The 26,644-nt window shown below is 37.3% G+C and overlaps 2 protein-coding genes across 6 annotated transcripts in view; one reads left to right on the top strand and one right to left on the bottom strand.

Moving 5' to 3' along the window:
* The first annotated feature begins 374 nt into the window (after window positions 1–374).
* prr33 (proline rich 33) lies at window positions 375–12,869 on the top strand. The gene is made up of 3 exons (XM_034057716.3): window positions 375–585; window positions 1,040–1,086; window positions 6,240–12,869. The coding sequence occupies exon 3, from the start codon at window positions 6,248–6,250 to the stop codon at window positions 9,341–9,343; it is 3,096 nt and encodes a 1,031-aa protein (XP_033913607.3). The 5' UTR covers window positions 375–585; window positions 1,040–1,086; window positions 6,240–6,247; the 3' UTR covers window positions 9,344–12,869.
* The window catches only part of LOC117434963 (non-muscle caldesmon), a 64,384-nt gene continuing 42,557 nt past the window's right edge, over window positions 4,818–26,644 (bottom strand). For 2 of the 5 annotated variants that reach the window (XM_059002937.1, XM_059002939.1), the window contains exons 4-14: window positions 26,492–26,634; window positions 23,974–24,226; window positions 23,624–23,779; window positions 21,754–21,795; window positions 20,945–20,988; window positions 18,923–19,004; window positions 16,447–16,578; window positions 15,712–15,810; window positions 14,215–14,385; window positions 13,880–13,979; window positions 4,818–5,733 (exon numbers count right to left, since the gene is read on the bottom strand). In XM_059002937.1, the coding sequence (XP_058858920.1) occupies window positions 5,708–5,733; window positions 13,880–13,979; window positions 14,215–14,385; window positions 15,712–15,810; window positions 16,447–16,578; window positions 18,923–19,004; window positions 20,945–20,988; window positions 21,754–21,795; window positions 23,624–23,779; window positions 23,974–24,226; window positions 26,492–26,634 (1,248 nt within the window). In that variant the 3' untranslated portion in view covers window positions 4,818–5,707. The remainder of the gene's footprint in view (window positions 5,734–13,879; window positions 13,980–14,214; window positions 14,386–15,711; window positions 15,811–16,446; window positions 16,579–18,922; window positions 19,005–20,944; window positions 20,989–21,753; window positions 21,796–23,623; window positions 23,780–23,973; window positions 24,227–26,491; window positions 26,635–26,644) is intronic. The other 3 variants (XM_059002940.1, XM_059002938.1, XM_034057717.3) reach the window with 3 other exon arrangements.

Here is a 26,644-nt window from a genome sequence, read left to right as displayed (position 1 = left end):
TTGCCTGGTTTCCAAAAGATTTCCAAAGATTGTACTGTAGAAAATATGTACGTGCGTGCTTGTGTTTGTGTGATCGTGTATGAAAGGATATCTGTTCAACTCATTAGCATTATCAAAATGCCCAGTGGACAAAAGTACTTTCATCATCTTCAATATAACAATGGGGGGGGGGGGGGGGGGGGGGGTGCTGTATTGAATAATTTACCCTGCCTTGGCTAAATGACCGCAGACACAATCTCCCTGATTAAGCTGGCAAGTCATGTCCTTCGAAGTTTCAAATATCTCATTATGGCCTGTAGGGGTCTCTGCACTTAGAAAAGGAAAGTGGATGCAATGATCAGGGTCCCAGGTTATTTAATGTGCTACAAAACACCTCCTGAAGCAGTTGACAGCCACCGCAAACTCACAGTGGAATATGTATTAAGCAAAGGCTCGGGAAAGGTTTTATTTTTGGAGTGGCTCTGAGATTGCCCCTTCCATTTGTAGGAAGGCTGCAGTAAAGATCAAGATGTGTCTTCTCATCTCACACACAAGCCTGGGACTTGCCGACTGCAGCCTCTAAACCCCCGACCACCATTCACTCAGGTAAACTAAACCATGTTCATACTTTCTTCATTCATTGGTTACTAAATGTGCTGATGGCACGGTCTTAGTGCATTTCCTCATAGAGAATAGGGTTGCCTAATTTAATAGCTGACCCAAAATTTAGATTATTGCCCAATGGAAATTTTAATATACTACCGAAAATGGGCTTTTAGTGCAAAAATATATGAAAATGTATAAACTTAAGTTATATAATTTAAAACTTTCTTTGCTTAATATTGCATGTGCATTTGGTGGTTGTGTTTCAATTAATTTAAACTGAATTAAGCAAGCTTTAAAGAGATTGGTTGAACTGCAATAATCCAACACATTTATTAGAATAATACATTCAATATTCTCATATTCTAAGAAACAAATGCATATTTTAAATGTGCAACTGTGTGCTCTGCATTTGCAGCAAATACAAATGTACAAAATATATTTTTTTTCTTTAAAGGGTATTTATTCCCAAGTGAGTTGATCACCTGTATTGTGCACTTCTAGGTAAGTTATTCACATAATTTCTTCCTGGGCTTTGATAATATAAATATTCCAGTCTCCTATTCTTACAAAATATGACATCTGGTAGTTTGGTGGTTTTCTGTGTTGGATTTGAAATACAGCGCTTTGTTTTGAATAACTCAAAAGCTGGTTGTCTTCTCTTTAATAGAAGACAGATTCAATGTCCATTGTACTGTATTGTTTTTTATTGTCAGGCTATTATTAATCTTTCCTCATTTGAACATGTTTTCTGGAGGTGTACTAAACATCTAACCTACCAGTTCCTTAAAAGGATGGCCTCTTCTCATGTATCAAGTGGTCGCTTACACTGAGGGAAACGACAAACATAAAAGCTGCTCTACTAAGATGGTTTCACCAACAGATTAAAAAAGTAAGAGGATCTTGTGGTGGGGATCACAGGAAGATTGTATTACATTTATTAATCAGCTTTCACGCAGAGAAAAGCAGCAGGTGTTTAGTTAATGGTAAGATGTGACCATCCCTTTTTTTGTTAAACATCAAACAACTTTCAATGGTCAATGTTTTTGATAATACAAAGCATTATTGTATTTGTCTTCTATTTTACTCATCCTCTCCAAAAGGTGTTTGAAGAGTTAACTAAGAGATCAATATTAATTAGGACAGCAAATACACTTTCTAAAGAAATAACAACCAATAATGATTTTTAGGCTCTTACTTATTTGTAATGTTCATAGTTATGCATGTACTCCACTTATTCTGTTATTAGAGAATTTTCAAACCGCAATTATGAATAAACTACATTCAGAAATTCAGTTTACAGCGCTTTTGAATGGATTTGTTTTTTAAAGACTTAATATATTTTGTTGTTGCAATGGCAGACACTAAAGCCAGCTTTGCACAGAAAAGTGAACGTAACTTGACCCTGGCAGCGTTTGCATTTGCAGTTTGGTACCCAAGGTCCAGAAACTCTGTTGCGTGTCTGACTTCCTTAATGTAATATTCCTTTTTTTTTTAACAATTATTTTTATTCATTTTCTAATTTTCTCCCAATTTTTGGAATGTCCAATTATTATTCAACCTGGCTTACAGCTGCAACCCCTGAACTAACTCGGGAGAGACAAATATGAGCACTTGCGTCCTCCAAAATGAGTGCCGTCAGCTGTCCACTTTTTTTCACACTGCACTCTGCAACCATATCCAGAACTTACAGCGTCGGAGAACCACGCAGTTCTGAATTGCGTACAGGCTGGCCTGCAGGTGCCCGGCCAGCCACAGGGGTCACTGGTCTGTGGTGAGCCAAGGACTCCTCAGCCAACCTAACCCTTACCCCGCCCGGGCAGCGTTTGACCAATTGTGCTCCAGCCCCTGGGAACTGCCGTCCACGGTCAGCAGTGACATAGCTTGGATTCGAACCGGCGATCTCCAAGCTATAGGGTGCATCCTGCACTCCGGGTGGAGTGCCTTTACCGGATGAGCCACTTGGGAGCCAGCTATTCTACATGTTTGGGTGGTTTTAGATTACCAGAGTGTGGATATGGCCTCATCCTCCCAACCCCACAACCATGGCCCAATTTATGATTTTGAACATCTGGTGAAATATTAAAGGCAGCAAGTATCATCATCATCATTGAAGGCATACATCATAAACACCTGCTATGTTTTGGAAACTAGTTCCTACAATAAGCAATATAACTGCTAAAGATGGTTTCCATCCACATCTCCCATTCATATCTACAGTATGATACCTGTTTACTGAAACTTGCAATTTACAACTGTGGTTGAGTAGAATAGTTTATTTTATTTGTAAATCGTGTCACAAGTTCCTGATATTGTTAAATTTGCACTGTGACATGCACTCTAATTTTGCAGTATCCTATGATTTTTTTGTACAGTATGTTTATATTACAGTACACATTTTTACTATGCTTTACCGCACTTCTCCATTCTTTACCATGCTCGTTGCTGTGCTTTTATCATGTTGTACCAGAATTCTGAACTGGAATTATAATTTAAATCACCTATTTTCCGTGTGAAATTCAGTTCCAAGTTCAAAGAACCTTGATTTTGGGCTGGTGGAATACCTGTGATTTACAGCTCAGAGAAAAAGTGATGGCCTCAGAGTGGGGCAGTTCTTAGCAGAGGCCTGCAACAGGTGATGGTGTCACAAGATAGCCCTTCTTTCCTCCTCCTAAAATTAGGCGTAAGAACTTTCTAGCTGCCCAGGGGACGTTTATTTCAGCCAGTGTTACACATAACTGCTGTTGACATTTTCCACTTCGGTGAACTTGTTCAGGTACTTGCTCTGTTTGAATAAAATAACAAGCAATGCAACCAAACTACGTAAAATTAGTTACGTACTCAAAAACATAAATGTCTGACCTGGCGGGCGTAGTAAAATTAAAATTGACATTTGACAATTGAGGGAAATGGATACAGGTTTACAGATGGATAGAAAATGTACGGAGGCAAATGGTCAGACATCTACAGATGAATTGGCACACAACAGACAATATTTTGTATAGCTTGCTCTGAAAGATTGTGAACCAATGACTTAGATTATGTTTAACATAAATGTGATCTGTTGCAGTTGACTACAGTATGTGTCAAACAGCATGGGGGCAGTTGGTAATAGGATCACTGCTAGTAATAAGGTCATCTGAGCATAAGTGTAACACTATCTTTAACACATATTCAAGCAGCATTAAACGCTGTGCTAGAAAGAAAAAAAAAACAGTTATCCATGTCTGTTGTCGTCCGCTTGCTGGTACTACACTTTTAGCAAGAAATGTAGTAATAGGATAGTGTTTTTTAACTTCTATTATTGTCCTGTGAATCATTTTTGATAAAATGTAACACAGGCCATTTGTCGATATATACAGGTAGTGGACAAAAAAATGGAAACACCAATGTAAAGTCACTTAAAAGGGCGTTGGGTCACTATGATATCCCGCTCTGTGGAGTTCTCGGCGGACCATTTTTGATGAAACTGGCTGCTCGCGCCCCAGGATGAAATTTGCAGTCAATTGATCTGCAGTTGCTCGCCTGTTTTGCCTTGCACTTCGAATTAATGCATGGATATCACGATACTGGAGTATGCGCTTCCGCCCACTGTTGCCCTTTGCTGATGATGTCTTTTCCCTCGGAGTTCCATGCCAACATCACCTTAGACACCGTTGCTCGTGAAACATCAGCAAGTTGAGCTGTCGTGGTCACTGAAGCGCCTGCCGAACGCGCCCGAACAATCACCCCTCTTTCAAAGTCACTGAGGTCTCTTGCAGCCATGCTAGCCATAATTATAGACAACCAGGCCTGTCCAGCATTTTTATACATGACCCTAAGCATGCTGGGATGTTATTTGCTTAATTAACGCATGAGCCACACCTGTGTGGAAGCCCTTGCTTTCAATATACTTGGTGTCCCAGGTGTTTGGTCATTAACCCAGGTGTTTCCATTTTTTTGTCCACTACCTGTAACTTAAAGCTTATAAGGCCATATTTACAAAGCGTTTACACCAGTCTTGAATTAATTTTTTGAAAGGCGAAAAAACACCTATTGGCTTAACAAAGCAATTATCAAACACGATAGTAATGTAATGGAAGGCATCTCAGGCACTCTAAAGTCACATACTTTTCAGTTTCGTACATTACTGTTGAATTAAAGTTCATTGAAAGATATGGCCCATAATTGTATAGTTTACTCTGTTTGAGAAACACAACAAAGGTTCTTACAATTTCTAAGAAAAAAGGCACATGTTAATATGAAACTTTACATTCTTTATTTTTTTAAGAAACAAAATAATACAGCGGATATAATAGACATTCAAAGTAAGAACACAGAATACAGTGGCATCGTATTTTGCTAAGGCTAATAGGAAAAGCAGTTCTTACCTGATCTCTACAAAATGCTTGAGAGGATCCATTAAACACCAGGTCCTAATAATGCCTAACTGTAATATTGTAATGTACCATTCTCTAACTAAAGTATTAAAGCAACAATCCAACACAGGTGTGCTTGTTTTTACATTCAGTACTTTGTGCACCATTGTAAATCTGATACAAAGTCAGTATTAACTCCAGTAGAATATGTTGCTAAAATATGAAACTTGTGATACTTAATACACTGTATTACTGTAGGCTATATGTGTGTTGATGGTGCAAGTGCACATCCTTTGGATATTATGGTCTTGGCCAAGAAAGCATTGCAAGCTTTTTGTTGTACAGTATAACATTTAGAAATAGACATTGCATTTATATTAAGACAATGCAATTACAAGAACAGGTTCAATACAAAAAGTAAAAAGAAGAAATGTTAGGTACAATTATTAAACCTTTTTTTTTTTTTAATAAAAAGCTATTTATTTTTGTATTTTAAAAGTTACAAAATCCCACTGCATATTATGCCAATGTATAATGATGGAAAATAATTATTATTGTTTTCAGTAACTGAGATGCAAATCATTATCTTGATTATTTTAGGAATTCTACAACGAAGTAAGATGTTAAAGACAGGTAAGATTATGTATCACTTAATCTGGGATTAAGTGATACAAGGTAGCAATAGTGTGGATAATATCAGCTACAACAACCACCTTGCGACAGTTCATAAATTAGAAAAGAAAAAAGACATCAGTTACAGTACATTTTCAAGATTCTTCGTGGTAGGCTCCATCTGCAAGAAATTACAAGAAGAGGAAAATGATTACAGTGAGAAAGGTTTTGGCAATACTAGCATGACGTGGTAGAGTAAATGTTGAAAGTTCATTGTAGTCCAATGAATTTATTAATATACTATTGATTTAGAAATAAATTCCATACATAATAATCATTTAATAAAAATGATTTTGCATTGTAACTTTATCAGTCAGATTCTAAATAAACAGCCAGAGTGTAAGTGTTGACTAGGCCTGGGGCTATACAGTTTCCGAGAGCCTAGGAGCAGAGCTAAGAACAGAGATCATGATCTATTTTCTTTTGAGAGCACTGCTGATGGATACTGCTGAAAATAAAAATAAGACATTAACCTGACTGCCAAATCATTTATCAACACAACTTATTCAAGGTACATTAACCATGAAACCTATAGAATATTAGTTGCGAACCGTGAAACCACAACGTTATGTTTTCAATAAATATATTGTGTTACAAAAGCTGTCTAAAATTGTATTTTCATTTCAGGGGTTAAAATGCTGATGGCTGTCACTTTTACAAATGCCAATCAACCAGGATTGACCCAGCAGTATCCTCCCCCTCTGCTGCCCAAGCCAAGCAAGGACAATGCCAGGCTTCAGAAACTACTAAAGAAAACAGCTAAGAAAAAGGCACCTCCCCCAACATCACAGACCCCCATCCCCTTCCGCTCTAGTCTCTCTCCAGTGAGTGAAGCCAGTCCGGATCTTGAGCACAGTGAACATTCAACACCGCCAAAGACACCCGAAACACCTGCCTATGCTGCATCCCTGATGCCCCCAAGGTTTTCAGTTAAACCTCTGGTTCAACATGTATCATCTCCATACCCAACTAAAAAAACGTTTTCTTTCAGCAAGTCTGAGAGTTTGTCACCCCAGCTTTTTAACCCTGCAAGAAGTCCCTTAGCACATACTGGTCAGCCTTACAAACATACTCCACTGTCTACAAGTCATGAAAGGAACATTTTCATTTTTCCGCAGGAAATAAAAGTCCAGGAGATAGGACCAAAGTCTCCAGTCCACCCACTGCATGGGGAAATCCACTCAGCTAGCAGCACAGTTCCCAAAGCAATAACCCCAGTGGAAACAGCATCTACAAATAAGGCCCATCTTTCTGATGTCCCAAGAGTCAATTCTCACGCTGTTAAAGCTGCCAGTCAACCATCACCTGCCGTTGGAGTTCCAAGAGCTAAAACACCTTTGTTTGAAGTTCCTCAAATAAAGACATTTACATATGAAGGTTACCGAGCTAAAACACCAACATTTGAGGCAGCTCCAGCTAAAACAAATACAAGTCAAATTTCTACATCTTCACTTCAAGTGCCCTCACTTAAAACACCTTCTTATGAAGTCACAACATCCGAAACATCTACATATGAAACCACTATAGTTGAAACAACTAAACATGAAGTTCCTACAGCTAAAGCACTTTTACATGAAGCACCCAGACCTAAAACACTATCTCATGGAACCTCTGCAGATACGTCACTTCATTATCAAGTTGTGAGAGCTAAAACGCCTACATATGAAGTTTCTACAGTTACCACAACCTCATATGAAGTACCTATAACTCGGCCACCTTTACATGAATGGTCTAGACCTAAAACCCCTTTATACAATGCATCCAGACCTAAAACACCTTTGTATGGAATATCTATACCAGCAGCACCCTCATATGAATGGTCTAGACCTAAAACACCTTCTTATGAAATTCAGAGATCTAAAACACCTACATATGACATGTCCCTGCCTAAAACATCCACAAATGAAGTCACTGCAGTTCAAACAACTACTTATGAAATTACTACTGCTAAAGCACTGTCATATGAAGTGCCCAGACTTGAAATATCAAGACCTATAACACCTTCATATGGAATTTCTAAATCTACTGTAGCATCAAATGAGGTGTCTAAGCCTAAAACACCTTCATATGAAAGTCCCAGGCCTAAAACACCTTCTTATGGAATCTCTCCAACGACAGCTCCTTTGTGTGATCTACCCAGAGTTAAAACCCCTACTTATCAAGTACCCGCAGCTAAAACTCCATTTTATGAAGCCTCAAGACCCAAAACACCATCTTATGGAATATCTACTGCGACAATACCTTCATATGAAGTGCCTATACCCAAAACACCTTCTAATGAAGTGTCAAGACCTAAGATATATTATTATGGAACACATACAGCTACAACAACTGTGCATGAAGTAACCACACCTGAAACACCTTCCAATAATGTAGCAAGACCCAAAACACCCTCTTACGGAGCACCTACAGCTACAACTTCCTATGAAATGCCTAGACCCAAAACACCTTCTAATGAAGTGTCAAGACCTAAGACACATTATTATGGAACATCTACAGTTTCAACAACTTCATATGAAGTAACCACACCTAAAACACCTTCTAATGATGTGGCAAGACCCAAAACACCCTCTTATGAAGCACCTACAGCTATAACACCATCCTATGACATGCCTAGACCCAAAACACCTTCTAATGAAGTGCCCAGACCGAAGACACCTTCTTATGGAATAACCACAGCTACAATAACTTCATATGAAGTACCTAGATCTAAAACACCTTCTAATGCAGTGTCCAGCCCTAAAACGGCTTCTCGTGATATTCTGAGAGCTGAAACACCAACACATGAACTAGCTAGAGCTACAACTCCTACAAGTGAAATTCCTCCTATGTCAGACAATCAGCAAGCAAAAACACCTGCAAACGAAGCACCAAAACCCCAAACTCCCTCTGTTCAGACTCAAAGAGCTAAAACCCCTGTGCCTGAAACTGAAACTACTGCTGCAGCCCTTGTCCCAGAGGATTCCAAGTCAATAACCCCTGAGATCGAAGTCCAGCCTGTTCATCCTTTACATAAAAAACCCCAAGCTGGAGATGGCCTTCTGCAGGAAACACCAAAAGTCACAGAAACCAAGGCTGATGTTACTAAGGAAAAGACTGCTGAGAAAGTTGCACCAGCAAGTTCTGAAAAAGACAATCACCAGGCCAACTCGTTTCCCAAAGCAGAACCTTTGCTGAAAATCCCCCAGAAAGCAAAGTCACTGAAATCCAAATTCAGTGGCTGGTCCCGTCTCAAGAAGCATCTTGTTGTGGAGCCTGAAGAGCCTAAATTTCCAGAACCAGAACCAGAGCAGCAACCTGAACCCGAGAAAGAGACGTTACAAAAGAAAGACAAGGAAAAGGATGAAGAGAAGCCCTCACCAGAGGAGAACAAAAGTGAAAGTCAGGATTTAGAGAAACACAAAGATTCAAGGGCAACCAAGATGTGGGATGCGGTCCTCTTCAAAATGTTTTCTGCCAAAGAATGTATAAAGCAACAAATTAACAACAATAGCAAGTCTGAACAAACAGAAACAAAACAAGAGGAAAAGAGAGAGTTTTCTTCACTCATCTACAGGCTGCCTCTTCTCTTGTACAAACCACGATTTGATGCCAGGAAGTTAAAGGAAGCTGCTGCTAGGCCACTGGCAAAAATCACTACTGTGTTTGAGATGAGTCTTCTGAACCGCAAAAACACAGAGGAAGAACCTAAAGACTTTAACAGAATTGCTAAGGGTTGGGAATTGAAATAATAATGAAGAAATATACAACAATGCAACTCTACAGCATAGCGCTGTGGATATTCAACTCTGGTAGAGTTATAGCAGTTCCTTGCCTTTAAAAATCAAAATGTCTACTGTTTTTCTGTAAGTAATAGGTGTTAGACAAGATGTTTGGAGATTGAAAATAGGTGCCTGGAAAGCAAATGACCCTCGAGATGTAGATTGATGAGAACACATATTGGTGATTTCTTTCAAAGTGCATGAAAGTTAAACATGTCAAATTATTATAGTACACATTTGAAAGTAGTATTTTTCAATATGAATTAATTGCTACAGTGTATCAAGGAGAATGATGTATGTTTCGTCTTTAGGGTAAAAAAACAAGCAAGACTAAGCTAGATATACTGCACAAAGATTATTTTTTTTTTTAAATATATTGGTGCAAAACCAGCAATAAAAATCTGAACATTTTCATTACCAGTAACAACCAATGCACCTATATTTTACACTTAAAGTGATAATTTTCATAACATAGTTTTAATCTTTTCAAAATTTCAGACATAAATTTGGAACTGAAGCATAACATATCCTTATTAAATCTGGAAAAAATCTGTAAAGAACAAATTCATTTTTTTAATTCTTTTCCATAAATCTTTACACATGTATTTGTGAAAACTATGCTGTTTGATTTTAAAGCTGTTTGCAAAAGGAAGGTTTTTAAGCACACTTGTTTGATGGCATAACAAACCACACCACATCGTACAATGGTCTGGGAAATTATGCAGAGACACAAGTTGATCTGAAGGTCTAGAGTAAGTTAAACAAAAGATTGGAAGCAGAAAACTACTATTTGCATAGTTAACAATTTTGACATTAAAGTTTATTTCTATATATAATTGATTTAAATGATAATCACGCCTGTGCATTTTAACAGCAGGTTTGGACAGGGTGTGTACAGTGCAAAGCAAATCATTCTCCAGACTACCAGTTGAAATCTTGGTATTGCAAATTGCCAAAGTGCCATTTAAAACAAATAATTTCTAATAACATAAATACACACAAACTTCTAACAAACCTCTAATGTTAATGTTGAAGCATCACAATAATATATTGTTACGCAGAATCAAATTGTATATAATTTTCTTTTTCAGTCATCACACCCTGGAGACTTTTTAAAACACCCCCTTAGAGCTTGCGAATATGTCTTCTCTCTAAGTACAGCTAGTACACCACAGTGTAACCGTTAACCTGTCCCCCTGCAACACTCTGCCCCTAGTGGATGCAAGATATCCCATCTTTATTCAATGTTTTTTTTTCAGATGTACATACTTGCATCCATTAGTGGTAAAGTATTTCAAGAGGACAGGTTAATGGTCACACTCTGGTGTACCAGCCGTATTTATTGAGAAGACATGTTTGAGAACTATATTAAGGCCACAGGGGTGTTTTAAATTTAAAAAGTCTCCAGGATATGATGATTGAAACAGAAAATGATATACAAAGCGAATCTAAACAATAATACATGAGTGAAGATAAATGTGATATTTCATAATCATACCAAGTTGCACTTTAAGCTCTGAATTAAATGTAAATCGCATTGCCCTGACACAGCTATACTTAGTAATGGTTATGAAAATGCCATAATATTTATTTAATCTAGGTTTCTTTTAGTATTACTGTAGAGTTCAATTTATGAGGGTGTTTCAAATGGGGTCTAGATTAATTTTAGATATGCAAATTATATATGCCTGTTACCAATATAAGTCATTGGATAGGGACATACCGCATTTAGCTTTCAGTTGGCACCATTTATCAACACATGCATGCAGTGAATTCTGGGAATGGTTTCTTTTTAAAATGGCAGCATGGGAGTGCAGGTTTGAAAATCTGAGGTCAGAAAGTATGACTCTGGTGACAGCATTTAGCCAAAGGGTGAAGGCTATGTGTAACAATACGTTAGGTGTACAAGTGCTTAGAGAAATTCAATGAATGTTGTATTAGCGCTGAGGATGAGGCATGACAAGCACAAGGTAAAAAGTATATTTGATCAAGGCTGGGTCTTGTCAGATCAAGACTGGGTCTTGTCAGATCAAGGCTGGGTCTTGTCAGATCAAGGCTGGGTCTTGTCAGATCCTGCCACATGCATCTGTATACAGCCCAGACCTGGCACCAAGTGACTGATTTTTGCCCAGGGAAGAAGGTCCTGAGGGGAAGTCAGTTTGGAACCAATGCCCAACTATTTCGGTTTCATTACAAGACAGTGGCAAGATGGCAAAAGTTATTTTAGATGCAGGAAACAAAATGTGAGGAGTTAGTGAAGCATTCCTAAGCCTTTAATCTATTTAATTTGAAACACCCTTGTAATTTTCTAGGATAGTTATATGATATTGTATCTGCTTCTTAATTGTGTATGTTTAACAAGTGTTAATGTTAAGATGGAAAACAGCAAAACAGAGAGAAATGATCAATAAAGGGTCAGGACAAGAGTTCAATGCACAGAAAAGTGAAAATGCCAAGCCTGGCTGGGCTAAACTTGAGAGCAAAGTCATTGAAGTATTTTGTGTTATAACTGTTCACTGGCTTTCAATAGTATTCATTAATAATTTCAAGGAATGTGCTGAAAACTAGAATGTTACTCTTTAAGAGAATATTCTTTACAAATAGTCATATTGTAATTTTGGGACACCAGGTGGTGCCAAACACATTTTAGAGCTTATTGAGTGAGCATGAACATTCCAAACAGAGGAACAACCTTTGTGCCAGGAATGACCCTATTGGCTAGAGGTCAAGGCACCGCTTTCTGTCCCTTTCCTAGTTGGAGGCAAATAGGCTTAGGATCGCTTGGTTTACATCATGGCACATCAGGGTTATCTGATAACACATGTCCTCTCTCTATAAACACACAAGGGATTAAGCACATGACATCGGACACAGTTGTAGTTTTTTCAAAACCATGTATGAACAAACCACAGACAATCCAGATCAATATCTACATTACCCATGAAGTTGATACAGTACTGCTCACAGCAGGTTTTGATACAAGAGCAGTATTGACTTTGATGGACAAAACACAACTCAAAAAATATAACTTTTTGTATAATATTTATATCTAATATTAATGTTTTGACCTCACCCTACAGCTACTGTATGTGAATATTTGAGGGGGAAGGATGTTCAGCCTTGTAAAGGATAATTGTAGCTTAATCATTTTGACTTGTATATAAAAATGTATACCCATTGTTCTCTGCTTTATGTAATTGCAGTCTGCTTAAATATCTGTATTGTAATTTCTAGTATAAACATACATTATATGCAGCCTGTATTTTTTTGCTCAACATTTAAAAACCTGATATCTACCAATGTGTTTTAATACAAAGGATGGTTCCTGATAGAGATGCTAAAATCAACATTAATAACCAATACAATAATATGTATTCCTAAATTAATAACAATGTAATGTTATGGATTAGACAGTGATTTCATTATTGCTTTATATAAATAAGGTTGCTTTGGAACAGAGAACTATTGTCCCTATGTGAATAAAGTGTTTTGAAAGCTGTCATCAACTCAGGATTTCAGTCCCTGATCTCTCTAGGCTGCTGACCACTCAGGAGCAATATCCTGAACCAAAAGACAACACACACACACACACACACACAAAAATGCTTGTCTACTGGACAAGTAGCCTCTTTATTAGTCTTACTCCGATTGTGTTGAAAGTCAAGGATGGCTTTTAATAACAAGCTTCCTGTGATCATGCTGTGGCAGGATTTCAAAAAATAATCATGATTCTGATGATATTTAATTTTAATCAACTGAGACATTTCTCCTGAGCTTATTTGATTGTTCACAATTCACTCAGTAGAATAGAACTCATTCAGTAGAATAGGTTGAATGTGTGCAGAACAGAAATTTAAGAGCACTACACTCAGATAAAGGCAAAATGGTGGGCCAAGTTGACTAATGTAGCGTCTCAATGACCATCCAAGATGACAACATAACAATCACTTCTTGTTAAAAAGAAATTGCAATGACTATTTAGAGCACAGCAGACAACGATAGTAACAAGTTTGTTATAAAAATTACACAGAGATCTGTAATGGTTTAAAAATAACCCAGCTCCTGTTATAATTCCTCTTATCACAAGATGTCGGATTATTAATTATCATGCATTACCATTTTACAAACCCTTATCAAGACTGGAAAATTCAAAAGGAAAACCCTATCCCTAATTACTGTTTATGAAATAACTTCAGCTTATACATATTCTTAGTACTGTATCTATAGATACTGAAAAACAATTACAAAACATGTCAGTTTTAGTGAAACTAATCTGTAACTTTTAAAAGAGAGGCCTGGAATCAAACCAAAGCCTTGGTCCAAGACAGATAAGCACATGGGGGCTCAGCATTGCAGTCAACTGTCCTTCACCACTAAGAACACAGGCAAACAAACCAGCATCATGATCTCTTGTGACCTTCCTGACTCAAATAAAGTCCCCCACCCCACACTCCTGCTTCTGAAACTTGTAGGGTAATACAAAATGTAAAATCTTACTTGACTTACCATTTGTATATTCAGCATGATTGTCATCACTGATTGGAACTTTCTCATATTTGCCATGTCCACTCACAATAAATTTGTACCTTTTACCAGATGGTGTGCTCTGAGGAAATAGAAGAAAAGCAAATTTGCAGGTTAAATGATATGCTGTCCTCAATATATGAATGAATTATTGGACATGGTGGCAGATCTAAATACAGCCATGGTTTAAATATTGCAAACATGTAATCTGGCTTGCTTTTAAAGACAAACATACACTTAAGAGAAATACACAATCATGGTTTTCTCAAAGCCCCCTTCTTTTAACGAGATAGATCGACTGAATAGACCCTCTTAACTTCTATGCCATCAAGGGATGTGGCTAAACTTCCATTTGTTTGGAAAAGTTCGAAGTCCGGTGTCCTGGTCCAACTCACTTTCAGCGCTGCTCCTTTATTAGCTGAGGGAGTTGAATCTATTTTGTTTTCCCATATGTTCTTTTTGTTTAATACATCGCCTGCCATTACATCCTGAAATAAAACAAAGTACAATTCAGATGTAAATTCACCGAATGAAAACAGAAAAGGTGGTTTAAAAAAAAAGAAAAATCTACTTTCCACAAGGGTGCACCCTTTATTAATATAGATTTTTTTTCTTTTCAAGGAAAGAAGAAATGCAGTATATTGATGCCCATAACAAACTGCTGCAAATCTTGCTTGAGACGATGCAGCAGTCGATCGGTTGTTTAGTGTACATTTCTAATAAGGTCAAACACTATGTAGCAAAACAAGAGTCCAGAAACGAAAGCATGGAGAGTTGAAAATGAAAGAAAGGGCTGCTCTTCAGAGCGTGAAGAAAATGTAGTTGAAATTAAATGTTTAAATACACAGTAACAATGGGAGATGTAGAAATGGCTGGAACAGGTATTTGCATAAACAGATACCAATGGATTAGATAATGAGCTGCAAATCATACACATGTCTTCATAAACACTGACAGCTTTAGGCAAATGGGGGAAGTCTAATCAATGGTTAATGACTCAAGGAGGGATCCTTGGCTCAAGACGTGATGTTTTTTCTCCAGGTGTTCAATATTTACAGTACTTCATTGGACTAGATTTATTGCTTGCCATTGGATTACATTTTCTATACTTATTATTGCACAGGCCAAGTTAAGCGGTGTTGTGTTTCACAATAATGTTGAAGTAGCAGTAGGATTAGGAAACAATACAGAACAGTTGCATAACCAGAGAGGGAGAGGCAGGGCTGCTGTTTACCTTGAAGAAGACTAAGAAAAGTCCAAGACATGAATGAAGTTGAAATAAGAGAACTGAGGAAACAGAACAGGAGACAGAGAAAGAGGAAATAGCAAGCATGAGTACAGTAATCTTAATGGAGAAAGGAATAGTGTTTGTATTTGTGGCAACATGTTCCTATGGCTAATAATTTAATAATTCAAAAAGCATATGCTTCAGTCATAGTCACTGAAGCGTGTCATGGTCAAGGATGAATGACTGAGTGATTAAAAAGAAACCAAAAACATTTAGTCAATGTCCATCATTTATATACCTTATTATTTTTTTAAAATAAATGTGTTATAATAGTGATACGTTTCTTTTGATGCTCGATATATAAACTCACTTTTGTAACAATATAAAATTTTTGCATGTGTTCTAAATAAGACTTATTTTCTATATTTCAGATAACCAACAGCAGAACAGCTATCAGTACAAGCAGTATTTGTTTTATAATACCTGCAATTATTGTACATCACCTTTTAAAGTCATTTGTTCTGCACCTTAACTGCATTTTTAATAATAAATGCGGTAATTGTTAGACAAATGAAACACAACTTACAGATGGTTTGGAGGGAGTGTTCTTGCTGCTACCGTCTGGGGTTCCTTTCACCCACTGAGTAATGAGGTCCGACACTCCAACTTTCAGGCCTTCAGTATCCTAAGGAGGATAGAAAACACCTAATATTAAAATAAAGTTTAAGTATAATTTAAACAGGCCCCACAGTGGTCAACGGGCTTGACCAAGGTTCAGTATGATATATTATAACACTTGGGCCAATGCACTAGTTCATTGTTACAACCACAGAAACACAACAGTGACTAGTTTACTAAAATTGAGTGCTCTATTAAGTTCAAGAAATCACCCATATCCAGTTGTGAAGAGCCCATTGTAAATGTTATTCGAACAACAGTAGACCCGAGGGTCTCTAGTAAGCAATGGTTTCTAAAGAACCACTCAGGCATGAAACCCCCATAGCACACACGAATGGTTGTGGTCAAAATGGGTTTGGAAGCACAACTGTTTGTCTCACTGCTGTTATTGCTTCTATATTTAAAGTCATGCAGGGTGTCAGCTGCCATGGTCTGACTGTTTCTTACTGGCCCTATTAGAAGTCGAAGCACAATTTGCACTTCTTTTTTCAACAAAAGGAACTTGGTAACTATATTAACAAGCCCTCTTAGTTTGGTATTAGTTTAGAAAACATTAACAGTTGTATTTCCTGTTCTCTAACAATGGTACAATCCGGTTCTGTTTTGCTGCAGTCTGAGAGTGATTCCAGCTAAGACCACTTACTTTGCATGGTGTTCCTTTGGAGGAGGAAGGACTCAAGGCTTCACCTCCCTCCCACAGGCTCTTCTTAGAGGCCACCAGTTCAGCAGTCTGTGGAATGTCTATCAGGGATTGTTTGGCTTCCTTGGTAGAACTCTGGGAATACGTGACAAAACATATGAATTAATAAAACAGTGCTGCTGCTGCAGAGTATAACAGGGAAGCTACAAACAACATGATAATTGACGTGGCTTAACTTATACTTAAATAAAGTCTATTTTCACTGCCAACTAAGTTTCAGTGGCCTTATAGCTGATTGGTTGTGTGGCAAATTAGATTTTACTTTCCCTTTAAAATCTTTGAAGCAATGACAACATTTTACCACCAGGTGGCATGGGTGAAAAACATTCAAAGTAACTGCATTCACAACACTTAACCAGCAAAGAGGCACCATTGGACAGTCAAACAGCCTCTTAAAAGTGGATTTACATACACACATTTAAGCATTTAAAAACATAATCCTTAAGAGATTGAGATGCTTCCAGACTTTAAGCAACCCAGTACTCCCTCTTCATTTCACTATGTGAATTATGACAAAAATGAAATACAGTATTGAGGTCAAAGAGTTAGTGAATAATCTTTAAACACTGAAGAACAGTATGTGTATAAGTTATTGTCAACCTGGCCCAAACAAATTTGTGAATTAATCAAATAAAGCCCATCTGTCAGTGTTGAAAAAAAAAAACAGCTTACATTTTCAATATTTCCTCTGTAACTAATTAAATGAACAGCGATACATCACTATGGATGAAGTGTGTCACAAAGCAGATGTGTATTACATCTGAAGACAGCACATGCACCTTCTGCTGTATGAGAAATGGGGAATATCTCCTAGAGGTTGTAAATGGAAGAAGTAGCTGTTCTTGGGATGTTGCCACCATTTATTTTCATTTACTTGACATGCCACCCAGTTTATTACATTGACGCTAAACTTTCAAAGGAAAAGGTCAGCTCACACTTGCACTAGACAAACTGGATACAAGCTAGCAGCTATAAATCTGACCCGTCACTGCATAATGCCATGCTTTTAGCATACAATCACAGCTCCTGTTTAATTGCATTTTCAGAATGTGTAATTGTAGTCGCTGGACAATAACAAAGTACTAGCTCCTGTGATATACTTTCCCTAGCATTTGTTGGTTGCAGACTTTTGACTTGTATCCCCTTAAGTTCCATCCATTAAAGATGGTACTATATCCAATACATTAAATACTGTACTGACACCAGTGCATTACTTAAACAGAGTTTAAAGGGACCACTGTGAAGTATTTTGTAATTTGATGAGTCTGAAGGTAAAGAGGTTAATACTCGCAATGGCATGTTGCATGGCGACAGCAAAGACACCAAAGACATTTGTAAAGTAAGTATTTGTTTTTGTATATATGGCTCTGTGGTTACGAGTGATGACCTAATCTAAGGACATCATGAACCCACCCTCTACGTAGCACAAATATACACTAATAACAGAGCACAGATAAGGACACCATTGTGCTAGCCTCTTCAAAAAGCATACATACAGTAAACTGTAAACCTCATCAGAAGAACACCATCGCCAGAGGTGCATTATTCTTTTTTTTTTTAGTATCTTTAACTGTAACTGTTATGGAAGAGGTCATTGGTTTTCTTTTGGTTTTCTTTCACGTCAAACACCTTTGTAGTCTTCTGACGAGGCCCCCTTCAGGGCTTAAGGAAACCTGGCAATGTTAAAGCCTTTGAACCAAAGAAGATATCGTTGCATTGTGGTATCACAGTGGTGGGAATTACAGTGATGGCAAGGAGCCTGGTATTGCCTCCTATCGGATTTGGTTTTAATTAGATTTTGGCATAGTTCCTTCCTTGTACCTTCTCGTGGACAAGCTTAAATCCTTTATTATTCAGACAGTATCATTAGAAATGTTTACTAGCTACCAATGATCTAATAATCTCTAATAAAACAGAGAGATCAGAACCCACTAGTACCAACAGCAAGTTTTAATAGCATGCTTGCTTTTAATGCTTTAGCAGTATTTATACACAGTGAAACCCAACATCCACAGATTATCCAAATAGCTCTGTTCAAAATGACCTTAGCTGACACATAATCCACAGCACCATGTTCAGTCCGTTTTTAATGCTTTGGAATGTTCATTTGTGATTGTTCTTTTCAGAAGTGCAACATCATGTGGCTATTATTTCTTAGAAAAACAAACATGCTTCCATAAACATGAGTAGGGTACACGCTTACTGTACAGTTGAAGCAGAAAAGCTTATTTGACTGTACATGATGAACTGTCTTTTGTTGCCTGAGTAGAATTTCAAAATGAATGAATTGGTTAGAACCTCTAGGTCCTATTTTGAAGATAGATCACAGAGGAATATTTTATTTGGATCTTAAAATGTTCCTTTGCATTTGCTCTAGCTTCAAAAAAGTTCCCATTGTGTACAATGAGTGAAACACTACCTCTATGGCATGTGTGTACTGCTCCAGTCTGTTGTCAATTCTGGAGATGGGTATCTGGGGCTGTATCTTCTTAATGCTGTTACTGTATAAATAGAACGTCAAGTTTATTAGCAATCATAACATTTTTTTAAAACCTATTCATCAAAAATAAATAAATGCATTTTAAAAATCGAACATTGACATGATGATATTTCCAAGTGGTATTTAAGAATTAAAAAATGGATACATATTTTTATTAAAATGTATATCATTCAACCAAACTGTGAATGTAATGTATTTCACAAAATTATCTTATTCACTCTACTTTAAGCACAGTTAAACAGGAATAATGACTGATAGCTGGCTGATTAATGTAAATCATCGCTCACATACAGTTGTCATCTTCCCTAGCAAATGCTGTGGCACTCAATTTTACACTTCCCATATAAGCAGTGATCAACCTGTTGGGTGGTTTATTGTACAGGCAAATGATGTAATGGGGCTTAGAGCAAATTGTACAAGAAAAACAACCAGATCATGTTCAATCATGCAATCAAAGACTACTGGATGCTTTGGTGATCTGTATCAGAAGATTAGTAGTAGTAGTATCTTGTCAGCCTCTCACAATGAGTCATAAAATCAGACTATAGAGGCTTTTCTTCACCTTAATCTCTTGTAGAAGTGGGGAAGGGATTACATCATTTTTAATATGGTCTGTCCGCCAGGAAGAATAATTACTAATGGCAGTTATTAATCAAAGCTGCTCATCAAGGTTTTATCAGACCTCCTTTAAGAATTACAGCATCATGAGGCAGATTTGATCAACCTACACCCACCAGTATTAGCCACAGCTGGATTTTTTTGGGCATATTTTACAGAAGAATTCCCTGGATTGCATCACCCATGTATATATCGTTATCCCAGGACTATCCCTTTAAAAAGTGGCTGACCAATCCAGTTGCATTCCTTGGTACAGTAAAATGCCCTTAAATTACAGTTTTGGCTTATTTTTTGTAGCATGTTAATGCTTTAACAATACCATCTGATACTAATCTCTCAACAGAACACTTCTACAAATTACAATCACATTTTACTTTGTGCAACCAAGTTGTTTAAGAGCATATGGAATCAAATTACCAAAATAATGCTGATTATATTTAAAGATACGTTTTGCAACTGTAATGTAACTGTTATGTCGTGGTGACTCTAGACAAGACAGGGGGTGTTCTATAACTCTTTAAAAAGTTACTAATAATGCTAAACAAATACTAAAAATACCTGGTTAGCAAAATAAGAAATTCAACCTTTCCTGAAAAAGGAAAAAAAAATTGTAGTGGATAAATGTGGTGTTATTCATACCTGCATTTGAAGTGGGTGCTTGGTTAGTCACAAATAAGGGTGTGGATCAGGCCCTTGACAATATCTTTTGTTTTTCCTGAAGAATTACCTATATCTGTATGGGTTGGTTCTAATCTCCCTACTTTAACATATTAGAGTTGACATGCAATCTGTCATGAAGCACTGCACTGCAGCTTGAGGGTTTAACAGTCCAGAAGGTTTGGCTATACTGGTATATACTTAGTGACAAGCTGTAGCCATTCCATGGGACAATCTTGTATGTTAAGTAATATCTTAAAAGACACAGCCTTACCAGAAAATGACTTAACATCTGGAAGCAATCAAATAACCTATAAATCATGGCTGCCAAGCATATGGCCTTGAGCTTAGCAGAGGCTCGTTTGGACCGGCAGTCTGCTTTGATTCCCAGTCAGTGTTGACTCAGCCGAAATGTCAGTGTGAGATCAGTGCTCGAGGGGTAGGCTGGCAGAAACAATTCATGGATAACTGTATCGTTTTTGTTCCCCTCGACTAATACTCATTTGGGAATGCCACCAAAGAATCCTCTTACACTGCATGGTTGGGCTGTTTTTTTGTTGGTCCTTTCTGTTTGTTTTATCTTGAGGGTCAATATATGTCTACAAACATTTCCTCGTGGAGCTCCCTTCAGAGCAATCTTCAGTTACTTTTGTAAACGGAACTGACCTTTTTTTCAGGGAGCGATTTAAAGAATCTGTTCTCTCGATAATCTAAAAAACAAAAAACAGGTAAAGAAAAATGTTAATGTTTTAGTACTATTCAATCACCCAGCCATGACATTATTGTTCAATGCTGAACTGCCTCCCTTTGCCTTGCGTCAGTAATGAATCAATGATTCACAGAGCAAAGGTGTGAAATATGTTCCATATACATTTTAAAACACAATGTCATGATGGCCAATCATTCGCTATTTTTCTCAACATTAGAACTTCACTCCTTTTACATTTTCTTTTTTTAATTAATACATGATCTCTTTTAAAATAATTTCTGGGATGCTACCTTATAGCCATGCATAAGACCAGCTGCTTACTTTTGCTTTTATCCCAGTCCTCATTTTGTACCAGTATCAGAAGTATATTCATCATTAATAAATATTGACACTGTAAGAAATATTAACATATTAACCAAAAACAGATATTGAAATAGACAATGCACTTTAAAATATTTGGAATGACATGTATGCACATAAAATATAAGTCTTAGACATTTGGGGCTGGTGTAATGTAATTTGTATGTACTGAATGCACTATAGAGGTTCACTGATCATTTCAGCTGAGTCACTAAAAAAAAAGGAAATAGAATATAATAAAATACAACAAGCTACAAAGTTACCCACAGCCCCACACACGTAATCCATTGTAGTTTTTTAGTGACTCAGATCCTTATTGAACACAGAAAGACAAACGAAACTGTTTTTTGACTGTAAGTCTATTGCAAGAGGCACTTTTCTTCTACACTTTAAATGCAAAACTCACCGAGTGGGTATTTCCTGCCGTTACTCTCTCCGCATTCTCATTCTGAAATTACACAGACAGGCACATAGGAAAACAAGTCCAAGACTATATGCAAAGCATGCAGCTTTAGGAAGCAACAGCACTTATCTATAGGCAGTTATTAATAGAGCTATACAGTACATGTGGTAACTGTTAGACAATTGAGTAATGTATGAAAAATGTAAGGGAAATACACACCACAACATGGATAATTCCGTCTATATATATATATATATATATATATATATATATATATATATATATATATATATATATATATGAATTCATTAAACCCATAACAAGTATCTGGTGATGTTTCATGTTAATAAAGATGCTGACAAAGTAAACTGTGAAGATGTAATCCATGCTAAACACAACCAAGCAAACCATTTCATGCATTGCCACTACAGGAAAGATGAAGAGAGTAAGGTATTTCTTCACAGTGTCCCCGTTTTGCACAGATAAAGAATGGAGGAAATGTCACAACAAGGGCCATTCAACAAAGGGTGCAGCCTGCAGCACGAGCCAGCCTCAGCAGGGACTGTGCTACTACAAGCACAAACACAAAACACAAGCCAAAGCAGTCTCTGTCTGCTACTCAGACCTTTAGTTCTGATGTGCATTAAATATAATAAATATCTTGAAAAAATGCAGCTGGTATACATTTTGAATCATACACTGGTCCTATATGACTGGTTTTACAGACCCTGATTAGCATTAATCTAGGACTACTTAATGTTACCTTAGGTAAGTTAGTACTGATCGGTGCCTGTGAAACCAGCCGTTAGTGTTACTGTGTAAATGAACATGGAGAGATTCAATTCGAGTTCAACTAAAAAAATAAAAAAATAAAAAACTGAATGACATCGACAGAGACTGACAAGAAAATATGCTGTCAATACTTATTATATACCCCAGACCTAAATATGTGCCGTATTCTATGAAAACAATGCTATGCACAATGTAGTTTGTGACAGACATGCATGGTTTATAACGTGAAAGGTTCAACACCTTAATGGTGTGGTGAAATGAGGGAAAGCAGATGAAGTTGGGTACCAGAATCTCAGAGACTTCGGACCACTGGTTTACAAAGTGACTCATGGCACAAAATAGGAGGATATACCAAAAAAGGGTATGTAATAAATAGATACATTATACATTTTACACAAAGGTAGACCCTGGATATTATGCAGTAATGTTGTATATTATCCAAAGTCTGGTGTAGTGCAAAATGCAGTGGGCATGTCAAATAAAATGGTACAAACACACTGTAGAAATCTAGTTTTATAAATCCACCACAACATACATGTGAGACTTACAGGATAAAACTGAATGAGCAATTTCTGTTGAAACAACACAAAAACACTAGGAATGAATTACTCCAGCTAAAATAAGTATGCAGGATTTTATTAAACATAGCTCAAACCCTCCTTCGCAAATGACATTTGTAAAATCCTGCCTCACATCAGCACTGGAAAATGATATCAAACTCAAAGCTTTTGTGACTATTTCTAAGCAGGTGTGATATATGTTTAAAATACAAATAAAAGATATGGAATATCTTCCACTTATGTTACATTTATGAAAAGACCATGCACATTCCCAGCATGCCTCTTTTGTTTAAGGTTTTTGTATGAGGGTGGTGGCATCAAGATTAGTACATGCTGAGTGTCCTTATCTGTAAGACTTTATTTCATGATAACATGATGAAAGCAGCACTGTTCATATGCAGCTTTATTCTAACTCATACATTTATAAAGTGTAAGTCTGGTGACATAGGTCATTTCTCAGCAAAGAGGCTGAGCTGTATTACTGGCACTGCACCCCATTGTTGAGTGGGGGCCTGTCTCACCTTGAAGGTTGGGCTCTTGGGGCTCAGAGGACTGAAGGGCTCGTCTCCCTCACAGCTTGAGGTGCTCAGAGTCTTCTGCCTCTTCTCTGCTGCCTGCATCCTTCGTCTCTCAATCTCCTCTTTCATTCGTCTTTTCTCCTCCTGCAACAGATGAGCCTGTCTCAAAAAGGGTTGTTTTTGAAACAACAGGATTTCCAATTTATTAGGAACCGGGAGGAAATAAAGCAATCAGCAATCTACAACCCAGAGGAAACATGCAGACAAAAGCACTAGGTAACTGCCCTTACTTACGAATCCCTTTTTTAAGATGCTTTGCGTAACACATTGAGACTGTGAGATGCTGAGCTCACCTCTTCCTTGGCCTTCCTCTCGAGTTCCTCTTGCTCCTGTTGGCGCTCCTCTTCCTCCCTCAGGCGGCGCCGCTCCTCCCTCCTCTTATTCAGCTCCTCCAGCTCCACCTCGGCCTCCGCCTGCTTCTGCCGCAGCCACTCGTACTCCTGGCTCTCCTTCTCCTCGTGGCTACGTCGGATCTTCTCCAGCTTCTGCTCTGTCTCTGTGAACACGTCCTGCTCATCGTCATCTACCTGGGACTGGCTAGTGGTCCTGTGAGGGGGAGCGCAGACACTGACACACTGCACACAACCTGCTTCCAATGTTATTGAACTCTGAAAACTGTCCTCTGTCCCATTGCCTCATCTCCTCCTGCAGGGAGGATTTGTATACAACCGGATTATAGCCAAATGCAATCCAATACATCGACTGTATAGGAGACTATGAGTGTCTGATAAATGTTTGGTGAAGATTTGTGCGAAATCTATTGTTATTTTTGAATGAGGACTCTAAACATCACCTAACACAGCATGACCTGATGCATCAAACTTTCATAGTAAAGCTGTTGAATATTAATATATGATAACACTTTATTGTAATACTATCTTAATGACACACTACTGGTTGATGTCATGTTAGTGTAACTAATTCATACCATGATTCATCTGTACAAAACTGGGGCATTAGATGCTGGAGATATTGCAGATCGACAACTGTTTTTGTTGTTACTTTCAGATGGGAAACTATTTTGAATTGGGAGAGGTAAAAGGTTTAAAAAAACATGCATGTTTCTACTATGCTGTAGGCCACAACAAGCTGTCTGAGAAAATATGTTAAATAAATAATCACTGATTCAATGAGATTAAAGCAGATCTAAATGGGCGTGAGTGTTTAGGAAAGGAGAAACTGACATTAATTTAAACTGACATGTTTTAGGAGGAAGAAGCAAATGCAAAAGCACTATGCAATGGTCATTAATAAAGCCTCCCAACAGCACACAGAGTTCCCACTCCTAGATCCTGTGAGATCAATACAGTTCCTGTTTACACTGGGTTTTTAAAATAGGTTTGTGGAACAGAATAATAGAAGTATTTGCAGCTTCATACTTTCACAGTTAGCTCAGTGCAGATATTGTGCAATCTGAAACCCTTCTTTATCTCACACCTAAATCTACTGATGACTTTTAAAATAAACAGACATCGGGAGCCATGCATGGCGTCTACACCAGGCTTAAGATCGGGGGGGGGGGGCAAGTGCTTTTCAGCCATAAATTGTGCACTTTTGTAAAATGAAACAAATCTGGATTTTTGAAACTCCTTCTTTTTTTCTTGAACTAATCTTCAACACATAATCTTAACTGGATAATCTGCAAAATGTGTTGAAGTAGCATCCATTAAAAAATATCAAAACAGTAACTTACTACTTACTCAGTAGAAACATTGCTTGTTTATGTTTTTTCAAGCACAAAATAAATGCAATAATAATAAAACTCAGCAGTTGGTAAGTAAAATAAATCACTAGTAATGCTTTATGTACCATGGGACACGACCTTAACATAGAACAGTTTGAAGTGCTGCATTGCTTATTTCATTTGCACAATGATTCTGTCACAAGGACACTGCCTACTGTTCCCCTAAATAGCTGTGTTTATTAGCAACACATCTTATTATCTACGAGATGTATCCAGGATGTTGCTTTTGACACTGTGATCTACAGTTGCAGTTCCTTTTTTTTTTTTTTTTTTTTAAACCAACAAAAAAAATGTTCATTATATACAGGGTAACTTCTTTCACAGAATGATAAGACAGTTTAACATTTTTTATTATTTCACATTTTCAGTAGCCTGGCAAATCTCCAGTATCAGTTTTCATACATTTCAAGAAATACTGTATTTGAACAATCCTATGAGTTACTGTACCTGTACATTATTTTCAATACAATATTCAAAGTCCTGGAATGTTTGCACTAAATACAATTAAGGATCCAAATACATTAATTATGGGGAAGTATTCTGTTTTATTTCCTTCTACCCTACATTCAAAATGTTTTTTTCATTCACAGTCAAGAGGGTTGCTGTGCTTGAGCTACTCCCTGGGAGTAACCATTATTATATCCTAATTAGGAGTGACAATAGAATATAAAATATGCAAGTACATTACCTGACTTTGATGTAAGAGGATGATGTTCTCCTTTGCTCAGACATGGTTAAATTGTCTATCCCTGACAGAAGCTTTGTACACACTACCTCAGGAAGGGGCTCGTGCAAAAGGAAATGATGAAAGAATCTACTTCTGCTTTTAGGAGCTTTTCATACACGCTTGTTATGTTGAAGAATGTTTGATGCAAAACTAATTCTGAATGCTTATATTATTGACCATTCTTTATAGATCCAACAGAAATATTGTTACCAGGTATTGAGATTCTTTAACATCAAATATCTTTTAAAATCTGTTTGGACTGCTGAAATAAAATATTTCATAAATAAAACATTTATAGAAATGTAACTGCAGGGCTTTCATTGCATATATTAGCACATACCTTAGTATCCTTTTAGGTGAAGTAAGATGCAATGTCACTTCCTTTTCAGCTGCATTGCCGTTGCTATTGATATGTATGACTTCCTGCTGCAGAAAGGCTCTAGATGTGTACGAAACCTTAACCTCGCCATCCTTCTCTTTAACCTACAAAGAG

This window comes from Acipenser ruthenus, chromosome 28 (assembly GCF_902713425.1).
Source record: "Acipenser ruthenus chromosome 28, fAciRut3.2 maternal haplotype, whole genome shotgun sequence".
In the NCBI taxonomy this organism is placed as follows: domain Eukaryota; kingdom Metazoa; phylum Chordata; class Actinopteri; order Acipenseriformes; family Acipenseridae; genus Acipenser; species Acipenser ruthenus.
This window is presented reverse-complemented; position numbering and strand designations above follow the sequence as displayed.

What these genes read in the sequence shown, in the direction of transcription:
- prr33 (XM_034057716.3), top strand. Translation starts at nt 6,248, where the DNA reads ATGCTGATGGCTGTCACTTTTACAAATGCCAATCAACCAGGATTGACC.